Here is a 25,412-nt window from a genome sequence, read left to right on the forward strand (position 1 = left end):
TCTCCTTTAGTTTGGCTAAATGAGTATTTAAAGCCACTAGGGCTGGGGTGGGTTGTACGTTATCACTGGTGGTAACGGGTTGGCCCTTCCCCTCTACAATTTGGGGTTTGGGGGTGTTTTGTGGGTTTTGTTTGACGCTTTTAGTAGTCTGGGTGTTTCCTTCTTTGTCTTGCCCACGGGGCTTTGGGCACACAGCTGGTAAAGTGGGTGGTTGAGTTGGTTCAGCCGGTTCAGCCGGTTTACTTGGCTGTTTAATTTTCCCCTCCCCCATATCTAGGGTACTCAGTGACTTCTGGGTGAATACAGGAGTATTTAGTTTAGCGAGTTGTTTTTCAATTATCCTTATACTTTTCTCCAGGGGTTTCAGATGGTATTTTAACAATTCCCCCATACTATTTGTAAGAAAGTCATGTAGTGTCACACATGTGGTGCATGGTTTTTGTATACCACCTACTGCACCTAGTGTATCTAGGTTCCCCATTAGCGTGCTATTCTGTGGGGGCGTGTTAATAATCACACTATTGGTTTGTGGTGGGGTTTGCAGCATTACGATGTTGTTACTATACTTATTCAGGTTGCAGGGGTTCACACCGTTTGGTGGAGCTGATGGAAGCTCATGTGGGTTCAACCCCTTGTTTAACTTCTTAGGTATGGCACCCTCCCTATCCCCCATGGGGTTGGGTTCTAAAACCATTTCATGATTGTGTAGGAGTTGTAAATCTGGTGTTTTTTCCAGATCCTCCACAGAATCAGAATCTGAACCTAGTGATAACTGTGTTGCTGACAGGTCCACAGTGTTTGGAACTGTGTGAACTAATGCACTTGCTTGATTCAACAGGGGTATCGTCGGGCCCTTTTGCATTGGGGTTTGTGCTGAGGCCAACGGGCCCAATGATGATCTTTTCCTGGCCATCTCCAGTTCGTGAGACACCCGTCGATCTATTATTTGAATGGTATTATCAATGACGGCATTGGCCTTATTTAGGAATAGGTCAATGGGTCCAGTTATATCATTAGTTTTATCTGCCTTTTTACTTCTGGTGACTCTAGACATGATCGTACGCTAAACTTCTCGTTCTTGAGGGACAAGACGATAGGGCACGAACAGACAGGTCTCACTATAGGCTTTTAACTGTGATGATAATAAACCCCACAATTTCTATCAGAAAAAGTTTACAGATGGCTGGGAGAGAAAATGCAAATACCGTGGCCCAGTCCAGTCTCTCACAGTCTGGAACGGGCTGAAACCTCGCGCGCGTCCCGCGTTGTGTGTAATGCGCTCCAATTTATGGGGAGGTTGGTACACGGGGGCGTTACCGCCGGGGGATGAGGCACCAGGTGTTGGAAGCAAAGGCTTCTGGGCCTCGCAGTCCCCCGGTGCAGGCAGCCAATGGAGATGGGGTCAAGCGCTTGCTGGGAGCTGACAGCCTCCGTCGAGCACAGGAGAGCTCCCACCAGCAGCGCGACCTCGATGGAAACGGAATGCAGGCAAAAAGTTTACACGAAAAGCGCTCCTCGCTTCTGGTGCTGTAGACGCTCCCTCGCAGGCAGTGGTGAGTTTGTGAGTGGCACCCGCGAAGCGGGTGTCACGAAAAGTTTAAGGCCGCAGGTAGGGGGCGTTACCGCCGGGGGAAGAGGCACCAGGTGTTGGAAGCAAAGGCTTCTGGGCCTCGCAGTCCCCCGGTGCAGGCAGCCAATGGAGATGGGGTCAAGCGCTTGCTGGGAGCTGACAGCCTCCGTCGAGCACAGGAGAGCTCCCACCAGCAGCGCGACCTCGATGGAAACGGAATGCAGGCAAAAAGTTTACACGAAAAGCGCTCCTCGCTTCTGGTGCTGTAGACGCTCCCTCGCAGGCAGTGGTGAGTTTGTGAGTTTGCTTGTCTATTTGGTCTGGGAACTCCTTGGTGACTTGCAATGTCCTTATTACGTACGGCAGCTGAAATATTATGCCATTTTTAATTAACACTACTTGGTGATGTAACAATCCCTCCAAAGTACGTATTGTCACTGTTTAGTAGTTGGTGAGCACCATATACTATAATTGACCCTTCTGATGCACATCAACAGTGGATTCCATCCATAGTGCAGGATGGTGCATCTGAGTCCTTTTCACACCCTCTGCAACACTTTTTTTTAAATTTCAAATCATTTTTATTGAAGAATACAAAGAGTACAATTATTTTTTTTTAAATACAATAATAAACGAGAAGAGACAGGGAATAATACCCGGATGAGTACAAAGTGTGCATGCATAATGATAACCTGTCTGGATCACATATCGCGGGGTAAATTAACATGAAATATAGCAAATAATGATTTAACAAAAACACACATTAGATATACGCTGAACAGTTTATCCATATATGAAACAATATTCTTAGCGCACCATTGTGATATAAGGTAATAGGAGGAAAGAGAGGAACGAGAAAAGCAAGAGGATAGGATAAGGAAGAGAAAAAAAGAAAGATGAAGAAAGTAGGTAAGGAAGTAGAAGGAAAGAAAAGGGAAAGACTAAAGATTACAGATTACAACAGCAACGTAGCGGATCATCACAACTAATGTTCATGGTAGCGTATACAGGGCCAAGCCATACATTCCATTACTAAACAAGTAGCAGACCAATACAGGGTGAGAGTCAGGGGATAGTGTCCCAAACGAGTCAAGGCGGATCGTAGCATGTCTCCCTTGAATCAAGCGAGCTCCAGAGTTTAGTATGAGGTTTCCGCCATGGTGACGAGTATAGAACATCATTATCCGCACCTCTCAGGGAAGTTAGCCATTCCTGCCACATTTTGAAAGATACATCTGAAGCACTTTTCCATTTACTCAAAACTACTTTGCATGCAAGTGTGAGCATGAGGTCTAATAGGTGTCTATCGTGTTCATTTGGTATCATCGGATCAATTGCTCCCAATAAGACTTAAGCGAATTCTCTGTGCGGCCGATAATGGAATATTCTTTGAATATAGTTAAAAATCATATCCCAGAGTTGCTGGAGTTTCGGACAGTGGAAAAGCATGTGAGCCATGTTACCGACGTGGGATTTACAATTCCAGCATAGAGGGTTGTCAAGGAGCTTAAGTTTAAAAAGTGTTTCCGGCATCCAGTACGATCTATTGATCAGCATAAATTTGGTCTGGGAGAGTATCGGGGATATTTTGTTGGAGAAAGGAGTGAGGTGAATCCTGTCCCAAGTGAACTGGATATTAGAGGAGTTGGCTTCATTCTCCCAGTCTAGTTCGCATTTCCTGTGAGCTTTTTGAGGCATGGGGGAGAGAATTTTATAGATTTTTGATACCATGTGGCCTAATGACATGAGCTGAAGTGACTTACTGCATAGTGTGGTAAGATGGCTCTGGCAGAGACAAGGGCTTTGAGACGCAGGAACTTATAGAAATCAAGTGGTTGGAGATCAAACTGTGTTTGTAATGAGGCAAAAGCTAGAGGAGAAGATCCATTGTAAATATCCTTCAGTGAATTCAGCCCTTTCTTAGACCACTCCTCCCAATAGAGATACTTACCTTCACCCCTAAAGGCTGGGTTAAACCAAAACAAGGTTAGGGTAGATTTGTAGAATTTGGTTTTGACTTTGCAATGTCTCACTAGGTTAAGGAGTGCCCGTTGAGTATTAAGAAAAATATATTTGGAGTGAGGGAATACCGTGACATCCATGGACATAATGGCGGAGAGCGGAAGGTTATTAATGATAGACCTCTCGACCCGGACCCAAATAGGAGTATAGTCCTGATGTTCTTGAAACCTGTTCGCCCCTTGTTTACAAAGGTAGGCCGTCGGATAGCATCTGAAATTTGGAAGCACAATCCCCCCCCCTTATCTTTTGGTAGCTGGAGTTTCCGCAAGGAGATTCTCGGTTTCTTTCCCTGCCATAAAAAGGCATTAAAAAGCGTATATGTCTTATTAAGGAAATCACCGGAGACTATGATAGGTAGCATACTTATCAGATAGTTGATGAGGGGCGTAATCATCATTTTCAGAGTTTCCACTCTGCCCCACCAAGACAGACATTTTGGGGACCAGCCATCAAGAAGGGAGGAAATCTTCTTATGGAGGGAAAGCTCATTTAGTTTGAGGGTGCTAATTAAATCCTTCTCAAATTCGATACCTAGATATTTGAAACTCTTCGATTGCCAACATAGACCCGAGTCCCCAACACGCTCTTATCGCCTACATTATGAAGTAATTTAACTTCTGTCTTGTCCTTATTAAGCTTATAACCTGATACCTCTGCAAATTCTGCAATAGAGGACATCAGTGCCGGGATAGCCAGTTCCGCGTTTTCCGACGCCACCAAAACATCGTCAGCATAAGCCAAGATTTTGACCTTGAGATCCTCAAAACAGATACCTTTAATTAACTCATTATTCCGAAGAGAGTAAAGGAAGGGTTCAATTGCCAAGAGAAAAAGGGAGGGAGAAAGGGGGCAGCCCTGTCTCGTCCCTTGCTTCAGATCGAATGGATCCGACAGACATCCACCTGCTCTCACTCTCGCCAACGGGTTAGAGTATAAGGCCACCACCATACGGATGTAGTCGGACCCCAGGTTGAATTTCCGCAGAGTGGCTTCCAAATAAGACCAGTCGACCTTGTCAAAGGCCTTCTCGGCGTCTAATGTCACCGCCACCGTCGGGGAGGTAGTAAGCTTCGCTTTTTCTAATATGTGTGCTAGCGTCCGCGTGTTATCGCTGGATAATCTATTTTTGAGGAACCCTACCTGTGACGGGTGTACAAGTTGGGGTAAAACCTTTTGAATTCTCTTGGCCAGAATCATGGCGTAGATCTTACAATCGAGATTGATTAAAGATATTGGTCTATAGTTTTTCAGCGACGTCGGGTCTTTCCAGTCTTTAGGGAGAACCGCAAAGATCGCTTCTGCGGGGGTACCTTGAACCTGGCCACAGATGGTAAGGTGCTCATATAAGTCTCTGAGAGGTTCCGTTAGTGAAGGGGAAAAACTCTTATAGAACGAAGCGCTGAATCCGTCAGGGCTGTGTGCCTTCACGGTCTAAAGAGATTTAATGGCATGGGCAATGTCATCAGAGGATATGGGTTTATTGAGCTCAACTTGGTCTTCCGTCGAGAGAGAAGGGAGCTTACATTTGTCTAAGTATGTCTGTAGTTTAGAACCATTCTCTAGGTTTTTGCTATATAAGTCACTGTAGAAGTTCTTGAATATGTCGGCAATTTTGGTAGGATCCGAGTGCGGATTTCCTAAGTTATCCACTATGCTTTTGATAGTCGTTTGTTGTAGCTTGAATTTCAAGTAAGAGGCAAGACTCTTACCTGCTTTATTAGCATGACAGAGCATGAAGTTCTTGTGATGTTGGAGCCACACTCCTGCAATATCACTAACTATTTTATTGTAGTCGTATTTTTTGTTCATCAAGTCATTTAGGACCAGAGGGTCTTTAAAAGCTACATGCTGCTTTTCTAGCGCTGAGATCTCCTCTTCTAAGCGCTGTAAAGTGATAGTGGCCTCCTTATTCATAGCTGCACGAATTTTAATTAGTACCCCCCTCACCGTTGTTTTAAGTGCTTCCCATCTTGTCCGATCTGTTGTGTCCCCCTTTTTATTGTGAGTAAGATATTCATGTATGGCCGATTATATAGTCAATCTATGTGCCTCCTTTTTCAAAACGGCATCGTTAAATCTCCAAAGAGAGGACCTCTTAACCACATTGTGCAGTGCCAGAGTCATCGTAAAGCATGAATGGTCAGAAATTACCCGCGCCTCAATGGAGGTTTCTTCAATGTTGGTAGTGGAGTGGCCAGAAGCGAGTAAGTAGTCTATGCGTGAATATGAATCATGAGGTGGGGAGTAAAAGGTATAGTCTCTACCTGTCGGGTTCAACAACCTCCATGAGTCAATTAAATTAAAGTGGGAGCAAAGATTGAGGAGTGCTTTGTGTGAGTTGTTTGGACGGAAGGAGCAGCGGGAGTCCCTATCTAAAAGAGGATCCATGGGGAGATTAAGGTCACCACCAAAGATATGTGTTGCAGTATCTGGTATCTTGTCAATGTGGGCACAGATTTCCTTTCAAAACCCTGGGTCGTCTTTATTGGGGGCATAAACGTTAGTCACGTCAAATTCTTTATTGTCCTTTGACAATTTCGTGGAGACCCATCTACCTTTTGTGTCGGCTGTACTGTGTAAGACATCAATGTTCGCTCTCTTCGCAATTAAAGTGAGAACTCCGTTCTTTTTTCATAAGGCTTCGGAACCAATTGCCTCACTGTACCATTTATTTTTTAGAGTTAAATTGGGGCGAATCAATTTTAGTTTCCTGTAATAATACAATGTCACCCTTTTGTTTGTGTAGATAGTCTAAAATTTATCTTTGGGCGATTGATATCCTGACGTTGAGCGACACTATTTTAAGGGTCACCCTCTGCAACACTTACGAGCAGCTACACTCCATGTGTCTAGTGCCCACCATGTCATCATATTTAAAATTTCTATTTTATATTCTTTAATTTTTGTAGTTTTACATCTCGCAAGCTCAACCCAAAGTTATTAGAGTGCTTTACATGAGCACCAGTTGCATTAAACAATGAATCACAGGATTTTGAGCCGATGCGGAGACTCACGTCGGCGGCACATCCTCTCCTATCATATCTCATTCTCTTCACCTAACATGTCCAATAAAGGTCAAACCACACAACCACCCTTTCAACCATGCACCAAGCAGTTGATACAAATTGTGTGCTTCAATATCCTTGTCACTGGTATGAAGCTGTATATAGCTATTGAAACTAACCATCCAGAAACGTGATTTAGGACTTGCGAGGGACATGCTCCCTGCTACATAAAAAACAGTACAAACCAATACACTTTATTTCCAAGCTCCAATCTACATTTTATGAATTCTAACACTGTGTCCCAAACCATGATTGTTTTTATGATTTTATTTATCTTGTTTCTAGGTCCATTTATATTTAATGTAGCCCTGCATTGCCTTTTTCATTCTAATCTGCAGTTCACACATTCCTGAAAGTGATTCACAGGCACACTGCATTTCATTTTCCATCTACATTACTAATATGAACTTCTTACTCTTACTCTAGTCCAGATTGCACGTATTATGCTTGTCAATTGTACAGTTCCCAGCCACTTATTAGAATCATCATGGTCTAAAAGCTGAGTGTTTAAATAGAGGAGGTAAACGATTCGAAAATTTTCATAATAAGAATGCTAAGCTTTTTTCTTAAAAGATATTTATTCATAATTGGATCACACTGTAGCTTACATTCTGTGTTTCTCCCGAGGTAAAAAATACTTGGATGAAACTGAGCATTTCTTAAAAAATCTCCTTGTCATTTGCCCACTGCCAAGAAGATTTGGGGGGGCCGGGCCATGCTGCGAACGCCCCCCACCACCGTGGATCAGCCCTTAGACAGACATTCTGTCAAAGTAAGTATAAGGTAAATTGGCAATTTACCTATTATTTTATTTCTTCTCCTGAGGAAACATATTTTTTTCAGCATGGGTTGTAACATTTCCCTTTGCTGTGAAGAAACCTCTACACCTCCATGAAATTTAAAGGTGAATCCTTTTTAGTCCCACCCTGGAAAAAGAATCACTACAGTCATGCAACTCACTGGGCTTGAGTCATATACAACGTGTGAAACTGAGGGAAGCCCTATGGTTCCACATGAATGCAGTTTTACTCTTTTTAGTAATTCACAAAACTTTCTAAGGGCACAAGTAGAGCCCTGCGATAATCACTTATGCGTAGTTATGCAATTATGCGTAATCCTTGGAAGGTGTCCTGAATTCTATTTTCTTTAGCAAGTGCTGAGATTTGATATTTGAACAATGCATATTTGTAACCAATTGCAGACTGTCAAATGCTAGCGCCTTTGTCCAATGGCACATCTTTTCAGTGGCAGCCGACACTTATCAGAGGTAGGCGGGCGGGAGGGGGGAAGGATAAGGGGGAAAGTGGGTATAATTTTTTTTTTAACTTTGCTGTTTGCCCCTCCTGGCCGCGTCTCTTCTCCGTAGTCCTCCCTCGCTCGGCCACAGGAATCACACTCAGGCTTCTAGTCAGCCAATCACAAAGCTGCTCAGACACTGGCTGGAGGCCTGGGCACGTTCTCAACATAGGCTGTGATGCAGCTTGCATAGAGAACATGGGAAGTGAGCAAGACTGTTTTTGGAGGTCTGAGAGGGCAGGTTAAGAAGTCATTGCTCACTTAGGATGGTGCTGCCTACCTCTCCTCCCCTGCCCCTGCTCGCAAAGCTGCGTAAGTAGGAGAAAATAATAACGCAAGTTATTATCATTTTATTTTTCCTTTGTTTCACTGCAAAAAAGCAGTGGGGTGACACTCCTCTGCCTTAGCAGAGGAGCTGGGGTCCCTGTGTTTTTTCCTGGGGGTAAAAAAGCTTGCCCTGTGAATCAGCTCTTTTTCCTACACCACCAAGAGCTTTGGAAGGGTCTCAGTTCCGCTCTGCAAAGGGATTTACTCCTGCCCTTGCCAGAATCAAACATCCATTTACAGGGTATATTCTCAACAACAAGGGAACCCAAACAGGTAAGCAAGGACCTTGGGTAATGACTACATATCCGAAACAGCGGTCCTTACAACAACCAATGTGCAAGAAGAATAAATATAGACTAAAATTAGTACTATAATTTAAATATCCAGCCAGACAAAAAGTTTAATACGGCAATAAATTAATGATAAACATAGATACAACACAACAATTCTGAGCGACACAATCCTGTAACCTACACAAAAGGACAATACATATCATTATAAAGCACAAAACTTTTCAGGCAAAACAAACAAGGTGCTTGTACATTATAGAATATTGTTACGACAAGCTATCTAAGAACAGTAAAAACATTTTTTTTATCCATATGATTGACGTTTATAACTGTTGACTGTAGTCGACGTTTCGATCAATTAGCAGAATAGCCGGATCATCATCAGGACTTTTGAATGGAAGCCTGAATAAGTGCAGGCAAAGGCCGAGTATGGCGCAGTAAATCTGGACTATGGGAATGGCCAGCAGAAGTATCCAACAAGGTAACAATAATCCTAATGGGAAGGAACAAGCTCTTGTACTATACAAAAGATGAATGGACAGCTGTCCAGAATTGTTGTGTTGTATCTATGTTTATCATTAATTTAATGCAGTATTAAACTTTTTGTACGGCTGGACATTTAAATTACAGTACTAACTTTAGTCTATATATATTCTTCTTGCACATTGGTTGTTGTAAGGACCACTGTTTCGGATCCATTTAGACTAGAGGGTGGCAGAGAGTTGGAATGAAATTTGCGAGTGGCCACAAACTAAAATGTTTGTGCCTGTTAATAAACTTTCAAAACCAAATATGCCTTGAATGTTCACTCAACTAGCATTTGGTGGGAGTTATTCCTTCAAATTATTACGCTATTGTGGAGTAATATTATGCCAGAGTAACTGGGTTTACAGCTTCTATGTCCTCTTTTGTGAATTCCGGTTTAAATTCTGAGATGTGTGCTCATAAAACTACATCACGAGACAAAAATGGCTTTCTGACATTGGACGGTAAGAGGCCTATTTTCAAGCCGGTTTGCGTCACATTTGCACCATGGATTGCGGTACATATGCAACGCAAATCTTAAGTGAGATTTATGAAGCTATGCAAGGCCACTACCCGTGGCCCTGAGTGGCTCCATAAATCTGGAGTGAAGGAACGCAATGCAAATCGTTGCGTTGCCTTACTCGCCGCAAAGGAGGCGTTCCATGGGCAATGCATCGGTGTTCCCACGCAACTCCCATGTTTTTTTTATGCATTTCCAGATTTACCAGAACTGGTAAACCTGGAAGCATTCTGCAGCACGCATAGAAAGAGTAATATGTCTTTCAGAATTGTTTTTGTTCAGGAAAGTGCCCCTTCCTGCACAATAACAATTCTGCATGTAGTGCAGGAACTCTTGCACCAGGGTGCAAGGCTGCTTGCGTTGGCACCAAACGGGCGCCAACACAGGGGAAAAGGCAGGAATGCGCTGTATTGCCTTAAATACAGCGCATTTGTGCCCTTTCCCTGTCACGCGGTACAAAAGGGGGTGGTGATGGACGGAGCATCTGAACCAATCAAACACTCACACCCAGTTAACAGATCTGGGTTTAATCCATCACCTTTCTTTAGCGCACTCTGCCACCCCAGTTTCCCTGTCACGCAGCACAGCAAGGGACTTGCTGCGCAGCACTGCGTGAGATTCTCGTAAATAGGCCCCAAAGTGCTACAAGTGTGGGAATGAACTTCCAAAATGTTTGTCAATAACCATAAACCTAAGAGCATTTGAGTGATTCAGACATTTTGCATGACTACCCTGCCTCCCTTCCTTTCCCACCCTTAATCTAAGATGTACGACAGTGGAAACTCCATCCTAAAAGTGGATTTTTCGACCATCCAGAGGCAATTTCCTTATCTAAAAATGCACTCTTCCTGATTCTGTGGATTTAAGATGTGGAATTTAAATACACACTTGTTTTTTGAGCACCTCAGTTACACGCAAAACATTTCTGAATCTGTTCCCTTGGACACTAGTTATGAGACAAATGCATTTTTCTATGCAGGTGTTGCTCAGTTCAAAGCTGAAAGCCAAACCCTGGAGATGTGCAGGTTTCTGATGTCGAACGGAATGTGGAAGGAGGAACCGTTTGTATAAATTGGCAGGAATGAGTCTGCATACCTCAGTGATGAGAACACGACTACATCCTCGGTCCAAGAATCGCCTGTGTGAAGCACAAAGTATTTCCAGGGACTGGGTTTGTTTTGGTACATGCTGCAGAGGCAGGGTCCTACTCCCCCCGGTAGATTAGCAACAATGTCAGACTCTCCTCTAATTGTAATTTAAGGATGTTTAAGAACAGGTGTTACAGCTGCTGATGGCTGGACTTTATAAAATAAATTGCCTCGAAAATTACTTTACACAAGGGACAAGGGTATGGGCGAGGTGTAGTGCTACCTCTTTGGAAGAAGAAAGGACTCGTTTTGCGGGTTTAAACAGACATAATTATACATATATATATATATATATATATATATATATATATACATATATATATATATATATACATACATACATACATATATATATATATATATATATATATATATATATATATATATATATATATATATATATATATATATATATATATATATATATATATAAGCTGCTCTAGTTTACATCTAAAATAATCCATGTGGGTTCTACTCCAGGCATGACCTTGGCTAGGAGGAGTGGTGTTATCAGAAATGTGATACAGCCAGACACAACTGTACCACGACTGTTTTAGAATCAAATGCCAGACAGCTGGTGAGAATGCAGATACCCTGCCTGTGTGCACTCCCAGAGAGAGGCTGTGGCCTTGTCTGTCACCAGAGACAACCGAAGACAGAACAACTAGGCCCAACATTCGACTCCCAGCCGTGACCTGTAACCCATGCCCTTTTCCTTACCTCCATAAGGTGGGAACCCAGGGCAATACCCAATCACAGAGTCTCGCCACCCTGCCTCATCCTGTGAGGGAACTTTGTCTGAATGGAGGCCAATTAGGTGCTGTGCCATGCCAGGTTTTCAGGATAGCCACATGAGAGGAAGTTGCACGAAGTGCATCTATGGGGAATCATTTGGATGAATCACGTAGGAGCGGTCATTTTTTGGTCTTATTTTCACCTGCCTTTAAAATAACTCTCACTAAAAAAAGAAAAAAATCCTAAATCAAGGGGTGACAGACAACAGTGGACCAAAGGAAGCATCTTATATTGTGTTTTGGGACACTAGTGTTTAGAACAGTGTGCCCTCATCTACACAAGGTGGCATGCCTCATCACGGGGTCGCTCCTCACCCTGCTCTAGTTCAGCAGTAGACAGAGATGAACCCACACTCAATGTGGTGGTCTTACTCCAAGGGGTGCGTTTTAAAAAATGTACTCCTACCCTGCCTGTCACCTATTGTGTTGGTGTACAGCAAGTATGCAAATAAGATTACAACTGCCTACGTGTGACCTACCAGCAGCTTATTCTTGTCATTCTATAGCAACATCAAAAACAAAAGGGCGAGTTAGGCATACATGTTTCATACGTCAAAAAGCCTAATTTGTGCTGTAGCACTTCATCAGGTCTAGGTGGGTCTCCTTACACCAACCTTGACTTTCCATCCTGTTACCGTCAGGTTCTGTGTCTAGCATACAAGTACTGTTAGTTACTTATAATGTTGTACTGATCTAGACCTCCTGGTGCATAGGTGTATGACAAAATGTGCCCTTGCCTGAAACGTGTAATTCGAACTTTAAAGATAAATAAAAGGGTGACCAAGGCCAGCAAGCAGGGTTGGTAGATTTCAATCCTTCTGGTGCTTAATCAGTCTGCAGTCTATACTAACATAAAGTGAACATATCTTGCAAAACGCTAGTTGTACTTACAAAGAGGTTACCACGTGGCCTGGTGTGAGGATACAACTCATTAAAAACAAAAATCCAGAATCGTTTGCATAGTCATTGGCTATCCTGAACATCTGGTAGGGATCCAGCTGTCCTGGACCACCTTTGGACACCCCCTACAGAACAGACTCTCCTCTCTGGAGTTTGCTGGTTCAATGGTAATGCAAAAACAGACAACCCTCCTCATCTCATGCCAAAAGGTTTCACCTCCAGGAGGAGACACTTCTGGAAATACCCTATCTGAGCACACTTCACAATGTCTCACCTCGGTGGAACCTCCGGCCACGTGCTCCCGGCCTGGTGATTTGTTGGCTGCAAGAAAGCAGAGAACAGGGGAAGTTAATCACTGCCCTCGAATCACTTCCTTTGGTATTAAAAGTCTGGTTCAAGAAGCTATTTTCGCACCAAAATCTGAAACAAAATAATAGACATGAAAAGGAAAAATCTCCTCATTTGCAAAATTAGGCCAGATGGGATGTTACACCCAGAAATGGAATGTGTTTAAACAGAAATGCTGTGACTGTGACTGAATTTCCATATGAAGGGATCTAAGTGCAGGGGTAGTGTATGGGCCTTCCTTGGGTGGTCCTCACTCAAAAGTGGGCAACAAATAAAAGAGCACTTTAGTAGCACTATTTCCCATACTCATAAATGCTTTTGTTACTTGCCTCCTCACAAATTACCACAGTTGTTGGCATTCGCCAAACATTTGCTGGGAGTTTCCCACCCTGAAAACACTTTCCAGTCTACTCCCGCCAAGGACTAGAGTTAGTGCCTGTTTAGGCTGTAGATTTGGACAAAAGTCATTGGCATGCAGAGAAAAGGATTTCTAGACAGGGTTATTCTTCTCGTACAGAAATAAAAATAAAGATCTGCAAGTGTGGGTGCTCGTTAATTTCAAATTTCGGAAAATGTACACATTTGCTATATAGTTAAATTGGATGTACTCTTGGGAATCCGTGAGAGTCTCGTAAATCTAGAAGTATAACAGGACATCTCTATAAATTCGTAAAAAGGTGGACATTTTGTCCAAACATAAGGGTAATCCTAGGAGCATAAACTTGTGATTTTTTCCAGTGAACTGTGGATCAGACCTTAGTATTCAGGGATGGAATAAGTATCATGGTTCCGGACTACCTTCTGCTCCTCCAATGTCACAGGAATGCTGTTTTGCTCTCTCCTCAGCCACCCGTGGGCTACGTAACTCTAAGGAGACCCACATTTGGTGAATAAAAAGTGAGAACCCTTTGCCTTTTTAGAAGACTCTCTCAGTGGCATAGCTAGACCTACTACGACCCGGGACGGCCCCTAAGTTTGCTGCCCAGTGCAAAAGCAGCAGGGTGGGGGGGGGGGGGAGGTTGGGTGGTGGCAGCCGACGGATGACTTATTCTTGGGGGAGGGAGGATATTGGTAGCCAACAGACACAACTTGCTCACCTTCGCCCCCCCCCCCCAAAAAGAGTGCCGTCCAGGGTGGACTGCCCTCCTGCCTCCCCCCAGCCACGCCACTGGACTTTCTCAATAAATCAATCAATCAAAGCTTTATTTCGATATAAAAAATATCTTAAAAGCACATAACAATTAAAATGCAATACATTTTTTGATTAAAAAAAACTTCATAAATAGTTAAAAGACGAGAATAAAAAGACATTAAACCATTTACAGCTTTGAGCATGATTTTAAAAGTAAAAAATCAGCTAGTGAAATTTTTCATAGGCCTTTAAGTCTAATCACCCATGCCCAGCTGAGGAATTTTGCTACCCCACAGGCCAATGTAGTGTTAGGATCTGTCCGTAGAATTCTTAAGGCAGAGACATGGCTCCTAGTCTCGAGCTGCCGACAAACAGGTTTTAGCCATTTCGATCGGGGTTTGTTATAGGCGCTGCAAACGAAAAAAAGGTGTGGAATAGTTTCCAGTGCAGCCTTACAGAACGGACAAATGGCAAGTGTTTGGTGAGGGGGTTTCCACTTAGAAATGCATTCTCGAACCGGTAGGGTTCCCAATCTAAACTGGATGTATAAGGCCCTATCTTTGGGTTTTCTGATAAAGTCCATATAAGGTTCAAGAGAGTGTACTGTCTTGTGCAGACGAAACTCGTCTGTGAGTCTACCCAGATTTTCAGCTCTAGCATCTTGGGCATCGACCCACAACCAATATGCTCGCTTGACCTCCAGTTTAGAAACCGATGCACCGGTCTCCCATGCAGCACTAAAACCAATAGCTGTTAACAGCTCCTTAACCTTTGATAGCCAAACAATTTTATGAGACCCCGGCATATTCATAACTTCTCTAAGGCAGTCTGTGTAGCTAGCTAGCTCAGGTGAGCACCACAGACGAGCCCAATAGAGAAGCGGACGCAGGATTATAAGGTCTTTAATAGATCTGCGGCCAAGGTCATATTGGAGAGGTTTGTTAGGCGTGCCCCTAGGTAGGGACAGAAGCTCCCTAAAGAAATTATTTTCAGCCATGACAAGGGAATCAACATTATTGAAGCCCCAGAGCTCCGCTCCGTACAGTGCGCTACCTATAGCTTTAGCGGAATAGATCTCCAGTGCAGGAGCTATGGGTTTGGATTTTCTGCTAATACCCCCCTGAACAATATGCCCCTGCTAATCGTAACTTGACTAAATCCCTCACCTGGAGCCACAATATATATCTGTTGCCTTAACTGGCGGACTGATTCAGAAATCGGAATAACTAGAACTCTTATCCAAGGGAAGGAAAACCCTTTATGGGAGGTACTGGTGCTTTCCTTTCTGCTTAAGAAGTTAGAAAAATATTCCCGTAGAGGCTAACTGTGGTCAAGCACTGAATATAAACAAGCATTGGCAAAGCCAATTGGTCTGACGTTGTCTGCCAGCCTTTTGGCATTGTCAATGCCTGTATTGTTTTGCCTTGGTTTTTAAAAAACATTTTTGTGGGAGTTGTTGGGCCCCTCCATTTTTTGTTCTCAAAAAGTACATGTTTGCCCTAGCTGTCACGGGCACTGAAGGTAACTATATTTTGTGAGGATGTGCTCCTTGTGAAGTGGAAGAATGTGGTCACTCACAGTGAAGCTAGTCAACGGCGAAGTGAGTAAGCTGTCCTGTATGCTGCAGCGGATGGAAGAAAAATGTGACTGATCCGATGCTAGAACAATGGATTAGGAGGGCTAGCTGTAAGCCCCTGCAAGAAAGTATATTATGCATATACTTTTACTAAACTCAACAGATAGACCTCAACCTGGGGCATCTAGAGCCTTTTAAGTCCCTGGAGCTATGGTTAGGGACACCCTGCTTTGGAAATTGAAAGAGAATCTTGTCATTTAGTGTTTAGAGTGTTTAAAACGTAGTCTCCAATAATGTCAAACGCCATCAATGCTGTACTGAGTATCTTGGAAGACCAGAAACTCTCTGTGAATGGCTGTCACCTTCATACATGCCCACGAAATGACAATAACACCCCATTTCTGTGGAGGATAAAATTTCTAAAGTGTAATGAAATAGAAGGTTGGATGAATTCTCAAATAATGGAAAACAAAGGCAGCAACTTCCTGATCCTGATTTAGATCTTGGCGGACGGGTACTCCATCACAACAGTGACGGATATCCCGTCCTCTAAAATATAAATCCCATAGGACATAATAGTATTTATATTTCGGCGGACGGAATATCAGTCACCATTGTGACGGAGTAACCTGTCCACCAAGATCTAAATCGGGCCCAAAATAATTCCAGAAAGCATCATACTATTTCTACTTTCTTCACACATTACAAGTTGGCTATATTGTTTGAAACAGATCATCACAAAATACAGCTGATAGTCATATAGACCATATAAGCCCACAGCAGGAGATAAGACTAAAATGTGAGAATCATAGTAGAAATTACAGTCCCAGTAAATGATAGGAGTCCTCAGAGCATTTCATTTAAGCGGGATACTTTTCTTGGATTTATCATTGAAGACCAATGTTTAGTCTCCAAGTTGACTAATTAAGTTAGCAATTTGATCCCTCAGCTCTGTTTTGAGAATAGAGGGCTATGAGGAGAAGCATCTTCACTCATTGAGGGTAAGGATGTAATTAGCATCCACAAAATATGTAGATGGAGGGATCTCTAAGGTGAAGAAAGATGAGATAATATTCCCAGTTCACGGATAATTTTCTTCTCCCTCAGACCATCCCTACTACAATCCATCAAAGTCAGAAACATCACTAACGATTTGTCAACCCACTTGGAAAAGACATTTTAGTTCTCTCCATGGGAAGTGTTACCTGGATTTGATGAAAGGGAAATCAACAGAGGCATCTGGGTGATGCCCTTACCTCAGATGTTGATGGACAAAAGTTTCAAAATACATAAGTTACAAGATGGTATTTCCCGAGATGTGTTTCAGAGTATTGTTCTATTTATAATTAGACCAAAATACTGGTTTGAACATTGAACCAGATCTCATAGAAAGCTAACAGCCAACACTTGTTTCGTCTCTTCCTGGAGCGCAGGCCTGGGGCTTACTCAAGGTGGCAAGTGAGGTAGCCGAGTCTAAGTATTATTTGGTATTACTTTGCGGCACGTTTCAAATGAGCAAGATCTTATTGAGGGTGTGTATATTCAATGCGGTCTCTCTGGAAGCCAGATTCCAATGTGGTCCTGGTCGGCAGAGACGATACAAAGTAATGCCAAATAATACTTTGACACGGTTTCCTTACTTGCCACCTTGAGAAAGCCCCAGGCCTGTGCACTGAGATGAGGCGAAACATGTGCTGGGTCAATGTTCAAACCAGTATTTTGGTCTAACTATAAATAAAATAGTACTCTTCAGTTACCATTTGGATCAAAGAATTTTCATATGAAATACGAACAAGATAATAAATAACTTGATTTTGACCTCTAACTTTCTGTGATGCAAACTCTTTAGTGAGAAAGGGGTACCTCCCACTCTTGAGGTCAATCGAGCGCATTGGATACTCTACCCAATAATAAAGGATTTGCGACTTCTGAGGCAAACCCCTTTTTTTTTTAAAAAGGGTTAAAAATACCTGAACAATGTACATTAAGCCTTACGCTGTCCCTATTATAGCATTCTATAATGGTTTGAAGACAAGTATGCACACCCAAGTTGTTAGAGGGCAGGTGCAGTAAAAGTCAACATTCTGGAAGAAGTGTGGGACATATGCAGACAACATGCATAAAGGTGTTTTGCACTTGTTGACATCATCTGCAAATTTGATAATTACCTGTTACTAATCATTTTAGGTAGGGGTCTAGTGTGGGAAAGTCGCCTAAGTGTTGATTCATGAATTTCATTTTCATTAATTTGGACAAACATTCACCCAAATCTGACTGCCGAGCTAAGACACAATAAGAAATAATAACAATCCATGAATATGATTGCTTTGCAAGGGAACTTTTTTCGTCGAAAAATGATAACTTCTTTATGTTGCTGTTAATACGTTTCTTAAAGAGTGCGAACAAATTGGCTGGTTCCAGAGATTAATGATTTGCAAGTTCCTTACACATCTCAATAAATTATCAGAATGTGACGCTGGATAATTCTAACCAAAACAGATGGTTGAGCTTCTGTGGCTTACGCTTATGCTGGTTGGGTGTAGTGTTTGGAAGGATAATGATTTTGGATTCTTGTCCTGACCAGCTTGAGAGAGGGTACTTCGGATTATTTTTTATTTTCACACTAGGAAGGGTGCTTAACTTATTCATCAGCGTTTAGACATACATGGCTTAAGTATGGGCTAAAGCTTGATAATTGATATTTGTTAGAACTGGGGGTCTCTAGTTGGCAGAGGTAAATACCTTAGACCAAATAGGGACCCTTGCTTCTAGTCAGGGTGAAGGAATAACCCTCTGAGATAGCCCCTGCTCACCCTCTAGGTAGCTTGGCACGAGCAGTCTAGGCTAAACAGAGGCAATGTGGATAACATTTGCACTTAACACAACAATAATCCCCAATCCACCACAAACTGAGACCACACAGGTAAGTATATTTTATAAAAATATATAACTTTATCTTTATCTAGTTTCAGCAAGGTAAATCAAGCAGTTGCACGATAATTACTTCATTATAAAAATGTTGCACTTCTTCTTAATGGTTGCAGTTAAATTGTTAGGAAGTTCTTATGAAAAATGTCTCAAGTCTCTTTAATCAGTAATTAAAAATAATGCCACTGATTTATATTCAATTAGCTCTAAAACCGAGCATATTGCGCAATGCCAGAATTATTCCCAGCCCGCAAAGCAATGGGCCTCAAGCGTTGTGAAAACAATGCCAGCTTCGTAAAGTCGCCAAAAGAATCAGCCCCTAACGTCAGGGGCCCTATGCGCTACAAGCGCGCCTCACCGGAATGCTGGGGGGGTTTCCCTTCCCCTCGTCTGGCACTTCGTCAGGCCTCAGACGCTCCCCGCCTTCCAGCGCTCACTCGCGCTCTGGCCCGGCCGGTCTCAGGAAGCTCTCCGCCCGCTCTCAGTCCTTCAGGGAGCAGCGGGGAGCAGAGACGGCAGGCCGGGGCTGGGAGCACTCGCTGGATTCCCTCGGCGAGGTCGGGTCAGTCTTCCCCGGTCCCGGCGGTGATCAGACGGCACTCGAAGAGGTCCCGATGACGGGGACCAATCCTGTCGCGGCAAATGGGGCGAGCCTCCAGCAGCACCCGGGAGTCAGCCAATGGCAGTGCGGCTCCCGGGACAGGCAAGCAATGACGCTCCGCTCCTCCGGCCAATCACGGGGCAACAACACTGATGACGCTGCGCCGCACGGGCCTATCCCGTCGCGGCGTTGGTGAGGGGGCTCGGCTCCTCCAACCAATGGGAGCGCGGCGGCTTCGTTCTTCTGCCCCGCAGCTCCGATCAGGACGGCACTTCGGGAAGAGGTTTTTCTGGCCCCGGGCAGCGGCGGTGATCAGGCGGCAGATGATTTTAGAGGGCGCGGGTCACGGACAGACCGCCCTCTTAGCCTCACAACCGCTCTTGAGTGAATTCCGCGAGGGGAGGCACCACAGACCTCCGACCCTCGCCGGGAATGTGCCGATGAGCACAACGATCCCTTCTTACACTCAGCAGTTGAGCACCACACGCTCCAGGTCCAAAACAACACGATCTTGCAGTAATTCTTGGCAAAGCTTTAGGAACCTTTAACCCTGGGTTCCCAACAGGAGGCCAGCTCTTCTCAGGCCCTTGGAGATTCAAGTTGCGGACACAGCACACAGCAAAGTCCTGGCAGTTTCAAGTAGGCAGGGTCACAGCACACAGCAAAGTCCCTTTCTCCTCCTCAGCTTTCAGTTGCACAGCAGAACAGGTCAGCCCTGAGAGCACACAGCAAGGCAATCTTCCTTTAGTTCTCCAGCAGTCCTTCTTCCAGCAGAGGTTCCTTCTTGAGTGTAGAATCTTGGAATCTAACTTCTGTAGTCAGGGGTCCTTTCCTTATACCCCTCAATGTCTTTGAAGTCCTTTGAAGCCTTTGTGCAAGGGGGCCCTGGGCCCGGTCTAAACCAGTTCTGGGGGTTGCGGAGCACTGAGGTGTTTCTGGTTTTCTTCTTCCTGTCAGCTTCAGGGTCAGAGGTGTCAGTTGGCCGGCAGGAGGGAGAGCCAGCATGGTGGGCAGGCAAGCACAGCCCGGCACTGTCAGGCGCTATCTCCTCCCACCTCCCTGGCAGCAGATGTGGCCTTTGATCCCCGGGCTGACTCCGATCCCCTCCTCCGGGGGTTCTGCAGCCCCCGTCACACCCAGACCAGACAGGCATTCCACAAACCCAGGCACACAGAAAGGTTTAGACAAGAGAACAGCCACTTTCTAAAAGTGCTATTCTCCAACACAGGATTTAAAAACAACCTTCACTAAAAGATGTGTTATTAAATTCTGAGTTCAGGGATATCTTTCACTCATGTCCCATCTTGTTCCTATGGGGAGATAGGCTGGTATCCCATGGGACCAGCCTCCTCCATGTTACTCTATGGAGCAAGATAACCTTACAGCAGTGAGCGCACAAAATGGCTGCTGCCCACTACCAGAGCATGTGACCTGCACTGGTACATGCTCTACCTTATCCATACACTGCACCCTGCCCAGGGGGGTACCTTGAGCCTTCCATAGGGGTGACTGATGTGCCCAGACAGGGAAGGGTTAGGCCCAGCCAGTGGTGATACTGGCCAGGGGGACAGGCAGTCACTGACTGCACACAGGCCCTGCGCTGGCAGGCCTGAGTCACCTTTTTAGGGCTACTCATGTGGGTGGCGCAATCTGCGCTGCAGGCCCACTAGTAGCATCTGTCATCACCAGCCCTGGCACACATAATGCACTTTACTAGGGACTGCATGGTGATGCAAATATGCCAATCAGGTATATTTAATCAATATGGCAATTTACAGAGGGAGCACTTACACTCTGGCACTGATCAGCAGTGGCAGAGTGTCCAAAGCATCTAAACCAGCAAAAACGAAATCCAGCACAGCATCAAAAATACATGAGTCAGAGGCAAAAAGATGGGGGAAGAACCACGCCAAAGGTGTCAGGTCTAACACGTGTCCCCTCCAGCTGAAAGTGGGGAGAACTACCCAACCTCTTGGGAGTCCTCATCACTAAGGCGGAAGAATCTGGACAGACCGTTGGCATTGGCGTGTTCTGTACCAGGGCGGTGCTCCACCGTAAAGTCCATCCCCTGTAGGGAAATGGACCACCTCAACAATTTTGGATTCTCACCCCTCATCTGCATTAACCACCGGAGGGGCCTGTGGTCGGTCTGAACACGGAAGTGAGTCCCAAACAGGTAGGGCCTCAGCTTCTTCAGAGCCCTGACCACAGCGAAAGCTTCTCTTTCAATGGCACTCCATTTCTGTTCCCTGGGGATTAGCCTCCTGCTAATTAAAGCCACTGGTTGGTCTCCGCCCTCATCATTGATCTGTGAGAGTACTGCTCCCACGCCTTGCTCTGAAGCGTCAGTTTGCACAATGAACTCACTGGAAAAGTCAGGTGCCTTAAGCACCGGTGCTGTGCACATGGCAGTTTTGAGGGTGTCAAAAGCAGTTAGACAGGCCTCAGTCCAATTCACTTTCCTGGGCTGATTTCTAGATGTCAGCTCTGTCAAAGGGGCCACAATGGTGCCATACCCTTTGACAAACCGTCTGTAATACCCGGTGAGACCTAGAAAGGTTCTCACCTCAGTCTGGGTCTTGGGGGGCTCCCAAGCCAGAATGGTATCAATCTTTGCCTGTAGGGGCGCCACCTGGCCGCTCCCTACCTGGTGTCCCAAGTACACCCCAGATCCCTGCCCTATCTGGCATTTACTGGCCTTGATAGTGAGGCCTGCCTTCTGCAGAGCCTTCAACACTTCAGTGAGGTGTTGCAGGTGTTCCTCCCAAGTGGAGCTGAACACAGCAATGTCATCCAGGTAGGCTGCGCTGAATTGCTCCAGCCCCGCCAGCACCTGGTTGACCAATCTCTGAAATGTGGCAGGGGCATTTTTCAACCCAAAGGGCATGACACGGAACTGGAAGTGCCCCTCTGGTGTGGAAAATGCTGACCTCTCCTTGGCCCCCTCGGTTAAGGCAATCTGCCAGTACCCTGAAGTCAAATCAAAAGTGCTCAGGTACTGGGCAGCTCCCAACCGATCCACCAGCTCATCAGCTCGGGGGATGGGGTGCGCGTCAGTCTTGGTGAGCGCATTGAGCCCACGGTAGTCCACGCAGAACCGAAGTTCTGGGGTGCCACCGGGGGTAGCAGCTTTCTTAGGCACTAAGACCACTGGGCTAGCCCAGGGGCTGCTGGAGGGCTCAATAACCCCTAGCGCCAACATCTTGGAAACTTCTTCCTTGATGCTGGCTCTGACCTTGTCAGCCACTCTGTAAAACTTCTGTTTCACAGGCAGACTGTCTCCAGTGTCCACATCGTGGACGCACCACTTGGTGATACCTGGGGTCAGGGAGAACAGGGGGGCGAACTGACCCAAGACTTGGCGACAGTCCTCCTGCTGCGCTGGGGTCAGGGTGGGGGAGAGGACCACACCATCCACTGACCCATCTTGCTCCTTGACCGCCAGGAGGTCAGGGAGAGGATCACTATCCTCCTCTTCTCCAGCATCTGTAGCCATGAGCATATTCACTTCGGACCTCTCAAAGTGGGTTTTGAGGCGGTTCACATGTAGCATTCTCAGGGGCTGCCTGGGAGTCTTCAGGTTAACCAAATAGGCAACCTCGCTCTTGCGCTCCACCACCTCATATGGCCCAGACCACTTGTCACGGAGCGCACAAGGCTCCACTGGCGCCATCACCCACACTTTCTGACCAGGGTGGAATTCAACCAGAGAAGTGTTCTGGTCATACCATCTCTTCATTTCCTCCTGGCTAGCCTCCAGGTTCTCTTGAGCGAGCTTCCTGAAGCGCTTGGTCTGGTTGCGAATGGCCAGCACATAGCTGAACACATCCTGAGGGGTTTTCCCACGGGATTTCTCCCACCCCTCCTTCACCAGAGTAAGAGGTCCTCTGACAGGGTGGCCATAGAGCAACTCAAAGGGACTGCACCCCAAGGATTTCTGAGGCACCTCCCTGTAGGCAAACAACAGGCATGGTAACAAGACGTCCCATTTCCGCCTCATGGGCTCTTCCAGGCCCATAATCATGCCCTTCAATGTGCGGTTGAATCTCTCAACCAACCCTTTTCCTTGAGGGTGGTAAGGAGTGGTGAATTTGTATGTCACCCCACACTCACTCCACAGGGACTTCATATACCTAGAAATGAAGTTTGTCCCTCTGTCCGAGACCACCTCCCTGGGAAATCCCACCCGTGAAAAGATTCCCATCAGGGCACGGCCCACCACTGGGGCTGTGACTGTCCTGAGCGGGATGGCTTCCGGGTACCGAGTGGCATGGTCCACCAAGACCAGGATAAACCTGTTGCCTAGGGCTGTCTTAGGGTCCAGGGGCCCCACGATGTCAATGCCCACCCGCTCAAAAGGGGTGCTCACCACAGGAAAGGGTTGGAGGGGTGCCACGCACTTCCCTCCGCTCTTGCCACTGGCCTGACAAGTTTGGCAAGATTTACAAAAGGCAGAGACGTGCTTCTTCATCTGGGGCCAGTAGAAATGGGTGACAAGCCTGTGATAGGTCTTGTCTTGCCCCAGATGTCCTGCGAGAGGCACGTCATGAGCCAGACCCAGTAGGAAGTTCCTGAAGCGTTCCGGTACTACCAGCACACAGGCTGCACCGGGCTCAGCGAACTTAGGCTCACTATAAAGTAAGTCATCCTCCCAGTAGATCAAATGCTCCTTGGACCCCAGGCCTGCGGCCTGGTCTGCAGCCTGCTGCCGCACACCAATGAGAGAAGGGCACTCCTTCTGAGCCTGGCAGAATTCCTCCCTGGAGGGACCACCCTCTTGCTGCCACTGGGACAGCTCAGGCAATTCCCCTAGTTCGGCCACCTGCTCCCCTGTAGGTTCCAGGGCATCCCCCTCAGGGTCTGCTTCCTCCTGGACCGTGGGAACAGTGGGGGCTGGTTTCCCACGCCCTCTACCCCTTCCTCTCTTGGCAGGTCCCTGGGCCATTGTTCCAGGCTCCAGCTCTGCTAGACCGCCCTCTCTGGCTGTCATTGCACGGGTGGACACACAGATCCACGTAGGCAAACCCAACATCTCCAAGTGAGTCCTGTGCTCCACCTCTTTCCATGGGGAGCTCTCCAGGTCATTACCTAATAGACAATCTACAGGCAAGGCATCACTTACAACAATTTCCAAAATACCGGAGACCCCTCCCCATTCAAATGGAACATTTGCCAACTTGCAGTAGCGCACTGAACTGTCAGATGCCACCACAGGCCGGAGTACCTTGGGAACAATTTGCTCTTCAGACACCCACCGACACCTGACATATGTCACGCTGGCCCCTGTGTCTCTCAGAGCCTCTATTTCCTGTCCATTGATGGTCACCTTCTGCCCGTATTTCTTAGTGTTTTGGGGCAGCAAAGTTTCCTGGGCCATCTCTTGGTCTCCTAGAGAGACAAGGGTCATCAGGGCTAACCCCTTCTCCCCACTAGAAATCAAATCCCCTCCCAAAGCTACACTGGCTAACGCCGGAGCTGGAGCTGGAGCACCAGTGGGTGCTGATTTCTTCTTTGGACATTTGGGGGCAATGTGCCCCACCTCCCTACATGAATAGCAATTAAGTGGGGCCCTTCTGTCCTGCGTGCCCTTAGGGGGCCAGGACTTCTTAGGCTTGGGGGGTTGAGACACCTTCTCCTGGGAACCATTTTGGGGCCCTTTAGAAGACTCCTTTTGATTACCCATGTCCCCCCCACTCTTCTGCTGGGGACCCTGTCCACCTTTGGCCGGGGTACTTACCGCCCCCTTGTGGACCCTGGTGCTAGTCCAGCGGTCCGCCTCTTTAGCAAGCTCACTGGGGTCAGTTAACTTGCTATCCAAAAGATGCTGGCGCAGCTCTGGAACACATAAACTACTTAAGTGCTCCCAACTAATCAAGTGACACAACCCCACATCTCCCACCGTGTACACCCTTTCTCCAGTGGATTACTTACTGCCTGGGCGGATGTGCCTCGGGGCTGTGGAACGCCCTACTCCTGCCCTTGCTGGTATCTACCAAGTGCTCACCCGACCTAGCAATCTGTCCCCTTCATTGATCGCGCGACCCACTGTCTTGCCTGTCCCCTCCCCCCCCCCGCCCTGCGGGGGATACATGGGATACTCCCGCCACTGCCCCTGTTACATGTTGACATCCTTATTAAGCTGCCTGACCCTAGTACTCACAGCCCTGCATCTGCCTGATGTAATATGTGTTTCTGCTTCCGCTATGCACCAAGTTCGTTGTTTCCCTCGGGTTGTTGTGGGGGTTTGGGAGAAAAGGTGCCGCGGACGAGTCCATGCTGAGCTGCTGTTTAACTGAGCCACGGCTGTCGCGCTCGTCAATCTGATGGGGCGACGTCATGTGTTTGGGTGATATTGCCTGTCTGCGGCACC

At 46.1% G+C, this 25,412-nt stretch overlaps 1 protein-coding gene across 2 annotated transcripts in view; it reads right to left on the minus strand.

Moving 5' to 3' along the window:
• The window catches only part of LOC144792072 (uncharacterized), a 484,547-nt gene that overhangs the window by 20,957 nt on the left and 438,178 nt on the right, over positions 1-25,412 (minus strand). For both annotated transcript variants that reach the window (XM_078666920.1, XM_078666919.1), the window contains exon 24: positions 12,732-12,778. In XM_078666920.1, coding sequence (XP_078523046.1) covers positions 12,732-12,778 — 47 coding nt within the window. The remainder of the gene's footprint in view (positions 1-12,731; positions 12,779-25,412) is intronic.

The sequence above is a fragment of the Lissotriton helveticus genome, chromosome 11, assembly GCF_964261635.1.
Source record: "Lissotriton helveticus chromosome 11, aLisHel1.1, whole genome shotgun sequence".
NCBI classification, from domain to species: Eukaryota; Metazoa; Chordata; class Amphibia; order Caudata; family Salamandridae; genus Lissotriton; species Lissotriton helveticus.